General features: G+C 52.3%; 1 protein-coding gene across 1 annotated transcript; it reads left to right on the top strand.

Moving 5' to 3' along the window:
- Window positions 1–2,916: 2,916 nt before the first annotated feature.
- TMEM92 (transmembrane protein 92) lies at window positions 2,917–5,223 on the top strand. Its single transcript, XM_049765966.1, has 4 exons — window positions 2,917–2,931; window positions 4,490–4,548; window positions 4,719–4,923; window positions 5,110–5,223. The coding sequence occupies exons 1-4, from the start codon at window positions 2,917–2,919 to the stop codon at window positions 5,221–5,223; spliced, it is 393 nt and encodes a 130-aa protein (XP_049621923.1).
- The last annotated feature ends 33 nt before the right edge of the window (window positions 5,224–5,256 follow it).

The raw sequence follows: 5,256 nt of genomic DNA, 5'->3' as shown, positions 1-5,256 counted from the left end.
AGCTGAGGGGCTGAAGAGATAACACAGGGGTAAGGGCATTTGCCTTGCATGCGGCCGACCCGGGAGGGACCCAGTTAGATTCCTGGCATTCCATATGGTCCCCTAGCCTGCCAGGGGTGATTTCTGAGTGCAGAGCCAGGAGTAATCCCTGACCGTCGCTGGGTGTGGCCCCCAAACCAATAAATAAATAAATAAAGTTTTTTTTAATCCAAGCTGAGAAGGGACTTCAGTAAACTCTGTCGGTTACTGTCCTTCACCCTCTCCTCCTGATGAGTGATGGCAGCAACCCCTTCCTTAATACTAGCACCTAGGAAAGTGTAATTTGTAATTGGTCTTTTTTTTTCCATCAGTGAGGGTAGTGCACAAGGGTTACTCCTGGCTCTGCACTCAGGGATCACTTCTAGCTATGCTTAACCATGATCCTTGAGTGATACAGGATGCAAGGGATCAGCGCTGTACATAACTGCAACTCTTATTTTTGTTTGTTTGGGTCACACCCAACAGCGCTCAGGGGTTACTCCTGGCGCTATGCTTAGAAATCGTCCCTGGCAGGCTCGGGGGACCATATGGGATACCGGGATTCGAACCACCGTCCTTGTGCATGCAAGGCAAACGCGCTATCTCTCCGGTCCCAAACCCACAACTCTTATCAATTCGTCTCTAATACTTCCCAACTCCCAAGGCCCAAGCTAGACACCTACCGGGCCCTCCCCTAAGGAAAGACGCTGGAGCGGCCCTAGGCCTGCCCTCTCGGGACTTGAGGCCCTCCTCTTTCCTGAGATGAGTCCCTATAGGTTGGAGAGACTGGGGGAGCGGCCTGGTCCGGCCCCCAGCCCTGGGGTTCGGCCCCTCCTTGAGGCGGGGCCCTCTAGGTGGAAAGACCTGGGAGCCGTCGGGGCCCCGCCCCTGCCCCGACGCACAAACACTACGGATCCCCCACTGTAGAATGCCTGACGTTGGGCTCTCCGGCCTCCTACCTGCCTTGCTGCTCGGCCTGCTGGCCCACCTCCCACAGGTGAGTGAGGGTGAAGCTGTTGAGCCTTGGGGGTGCCGACCCTTGAGGGTCGGGGGCCTGTCTCCGGAGTGGTACCTACCGCTTTGTGTGATCTGGAGCCCACCTGCTCTCACGGTTAGCAACTCTGCAATTCCTCTCTTTTTGTGATGAAAAGTAAGGCAGGCCGGGGTTCCTTCAGCTTGGGGAGACTCTGACCCCTGTGAGTAGGGATTTTGACCCTTCCCACTGCGTCAGTTCGCAGGGAGCAGCAGGTCTCTGGGGTCTGGCCAGCCTGTGTTCCCAGCTCTGTTCCTCCATTGCTGATCTTCCTGAAGAAGTCATTGCCCCGAGGCCCAGGCGTCGCCCTTATCCCCAAGGCAGGATTCCTGCCCGGGCAGAAGTTGAACTTTTGTTGTCTGACCCCTGGTTTGGGTGACTGACCTCTGAAATCTGTGATCTGAGCTAAACACTGTGACCCTCTGCTTCCTTCCGCTTAATTGCTAAGAAGAGGGATTTGAGCTTGGGATGTTGACCATTCCCTGGGAGGTCAAATTATCCTAGAAACACTGGGTTCCTCACTTGTATTGGAGAATCCAGAAGGATACCTGGCTGCTTCTGATAGTTCCCCAGCAGAGGCTCTTTCCACCCCTGACCCCAGGGGTCTCCCATCTGATCTCTCTCCACACAATAAAACTCAGACTCAGAACTACCTCAGACTAGATCCTAAGTTCTTGGTGTTTCGTTGGGGGGGAGGGCAGTCCATAACCTGCGATGCTCAGGGATTACTCCTGGTTCTGCACTCGGGAATCACTCCTGGCAGTGTTGGGGGACCAGATAGAATGCCCGGGATCCAGCCCGGGGAAGCCATGTGCAAGGCAAGAGCTTGTACTATCTCTCCAGCCCTGAGACCCTAATTTCTTTTCTTTTTTTTTTTTTTTTTTTTTTTTTTTTTTTTTTTTTTTTTGGTTTTTGGGTCACACCTGGCAGTGCTCAGGGATTACTCCTGGGTCTAGGCACAGAAATTGCCCCTGGCAGGCACAGGAGACCATATGGGATACCGGAATTCGAACCACTGTCCTTCTGCATGAAAGGCAAACGCCTTACCTCCATGCTATCTCTCCGGCTCCCGAGACCCTAGTTTCTTAAAATATGGGGTCATGTAACTGAATATCATATTCTCAAAAAATACTGGTATCAATGACCAAAAATTTACTCAAAAATCGCTCATGTCATGAATTCGAGGTGTTTCTGGAAGTTTGGACTGCATGTCTCTGGAGGAAAAGAGGTGACGGGTGCAGAAGGTTGAGCCTTCTCCTGGGTTTGAAACAGGGAAGAAATGAGGGTGAAGTGCCACCCCTCCAAGCAGGCAATCAGGGTGGCTGTTCCTGTTGGGAGGAGAGTGTGGGGGAGACAGGAGATACAGAAACAGCGACTTCTCCAATTCCTCAGTCCGTCTCTGCTTTGCAGCCCTTACTTACCTTTCTGGGTCAACCTGCAGGGGTACATTCCAGCTCCAGTCCCAGGGGCCACAAAAGCTTTGCTCGTGTAGGATTGCATACAGAGGGTAAAAGCAGTCTAAGCTTAAGGCTACCTGGTTTTTCTTGGCTTGCAGGCTGTCACTAGCTACTAAATGATGAGTGAAGTGTCTTAAGAGAAAGTGTAAAAATGTGGTGGTTGCGACAAAGTTGATGTCTTGCTCTTGTTTGTTTTGTGGGGAAAAGGTTTGGATCACACACAGCAGCGCTTAGGGGTTACTCCTGGCTCTGCACTCAGAAATCACTCCTAGAACTCCTAGCAGGCTCTGTGGACCATATGGGATGCTGGGGATCAAACCTGGGTCCATCTCAGGTTAGTCTCATGCAAGGCAAATGCCCTACTACTTTGCTATTGCTCTGGCCCTATAATGTCTTACTCGAGCCCTCATGGCTTGTCCTAAAATGTCAATTTTAGGCTAAAGGCTCTGTGTGTGTGTGTGTGTGTGTGTGTGTGTGTGAGAGAGAGAGAGAGAGAGAGAGAGAGAGAGAGAGAGAGAGAGAGAGAGAGAGAGAGAGATAAAGAGAGAGAGATTTCTTTTTACAGATTTTTTTCGTCCAGTTGGCACTGGCCTCTGCCCCTGCAGCTGTTGGGGTACAACAGGGAGAAATAAAACTATGTTATTAAAGGATGTCCTGTCCTTTCATTCTTTCTGCCATATTTGGGGTGTTCTACTGTTGATGAAAGAAACAAACCAAAAAAAAAAATCCCTTCTACTGTGGAGACAGGCAGTTAACAAGACCAAATCAAATTTATTACAGGTTTGATGTTAGCAAATGTATATGTTGCATATTAAATAGTTCTTAGTGATATAATGATGCTTTCTATGTTTACAGAGACAAAGTGTGTAGCATGTTCAATGTTGCAGGAAGCCAGGCAAGGTGTGTGTGTGTGTGTGTGTGTGTATGTGTGTGTGTGTGTGTGTGTGTGTGCGTGCGCGTGCGTACGTCTACTTTTTAGTCTCTGTCCAGAGAGGTGCTAGGTGGGATGGGGAGACACTGCCAAGCAGGACGTAACAGCTATTAATAAGATTACATTCTGTAATGACCCCCCCCCAGGTGGCCTGCACAACTCAGGCAAAATGGTGGGGACAGAGGGCTGGTTTTAGAACAGGTCTGGAGGAGGGGGTACTTTGTAGAATGAGGAGCACCATCCCCGCTCCAGACCGAGATCTGAGCAGTGAATGGAGGTATAGCAGCCCATTGGGAAGACCTAGGGATGGGGCTGAGACTGAATCACTGAGAAGATGGCAGGAGGAGTCGCCACTGTGAGTGGCAAGACTGGGTGACTGGAGGAAATTCTTTGGCATCTTGAAGTGTTGGCAAGTGGTGGGATGCAACTGGGATGAGGAGGGGTAAGATGGGGAGGGGGGCACAAAAATGGGGGAGAGCAGAGTGGGAAAGAGTTGGACCAATGGGCACCACTGCAGGTGGCTGGGCAATGGCCGGGTCAGTGACACTAACCTCTGCCTTCTTCCACAGGCTGCAGCCAAATGTGATCCTTTGTAAGTCTTGGGGAGACCCCCTAACCTGCCTCACCAGCCCACACAGAACAGGGAGGGACAGACCCATCTGCACCCTCACCCATACATATCCTTCCAGCAGAAACCATCCCAGCTCACTTGAAACTCATCCAAGTCCAATCCTGCCCCTATCCCGTCCCTTCTCTGCCCACTCCCATCCCTGGCCCATTCCTGTCCCAGCTTCAGTCCTGTCCCAGTTCCAGTTTGTGCCCATCTCTGTAAATGCCAAGATTAACGAGCAGAGAGGGCTCCAGAACATTTCAGTACCTTCTTCTTTCTTACCTCCTACTCCAAAGACATCAGGCACCTCCAGTCCTGTTCTGCTTCTCCTCAGATGGACATGAGCTCAAACTCCTACTGCCCATAGCTAAGGGTGGCAGGGCTCCCCCTTCCTCCCCACACACAGTCTCTGTGCCCCTGTCCCCAGAACCTGCCTGAACGGATTTATTTGCTGTGGTGATACCTGCTGCCGGCTACCTGAGTCCTACGGCACCTTGAAGTGAGTAGCACTGGCAATTAGGAGGGGGGCTCCCGTGGACTACCTGTTGGGGAGCTCCTGTGGACTTCCTGCTGGGGGGCTCCTGTGGACTTCCTGTTGGGGCCTCCATGGACTTTCTGCTTGGGGTTGGGGTTTGCCTGGGGACTCAGGCAGGTCCTTGTTCCCCGAAGGCTCTTCACCACTGTCATCCTCTCCGTCCTGCTCTTCCTGTGTCTCTGCGGTGTGTTCAAGCACTTTTGTCGCAAATGCAAGGAGCCAGAGCCAGAGCTGGACCTCTCAATGGATTACAGTGTGGATCCCTACACGAGGCAGCCCGGACCCTACCCCGAGGAGATCAGAGCTCCCATTCCTGAGAACCCACCTCCTTACGATGAGGTGAGTGTGCCCCAGCCCTGACCCTGCTAACTCTGCAGTGCAGCTGGCCTGACTGTGAAGCAGCGGGCACACACCAGGGTTGACTCATATTGCCCAGCATTGGCTATGTCTCTCCAGAATCAGAATGCCACATGGGAGTGTCCGTGACCAGACCCAGGTCCTAGGGCTTCCCTCCTCTTCCTGCAGGTCATTCTGAAGCCTAACCAGGACCTGCACCCCAGAGAGCCGCCCCCACCCTATAGCTTCAGGCCTGAAGGAAGTTGGGGGATGAACAGGGGCATCGACAACCCGGCCTTCTGAGTCAGCCTCTGCCCTACCGGCTACAGCATCTCC

This window comes from Suncus etruscus, chromosome 1, assembly GCF_024139225.1.
Source record: "Suncus etruscus isolate mSunEtr1 chromosome 1, mSunEtr1.pri.cur, whole genome shotgun sequence".
In the NCBI taxonomy this organism is placed as follows: Eukaryota; Metazoa; Chordata; class Mammalia; order Eulipotyphla; family Soricidae; genus Suncus; species Suncus etruscus.
The sequence above is the reverse complement of the archived record's forward strand: the minus strand, read 5'-3'. Positions and strand labels throughout refer to the sequence as shown.

Bases quoted from the DNA above. Each gene is read 5' to 3' on its own strand.
- TMEM92 (XM_049765966.1), top strand. The intron at 4,549-4,718 runs GTGAGTAGCACT...TGTTCCCCGAAG, and splicing joins GAGTCCTACGGCACCTTGAA to GCTCTTCACCACTGTCATCC. The intron at 4,924-5,109 runs GTGAGTGTGCCC...CTCTTCCTGCAG, and splicing joins ACCCACCTCCTTACGATGAG to GTCATTCTGAAGCCTAACCA.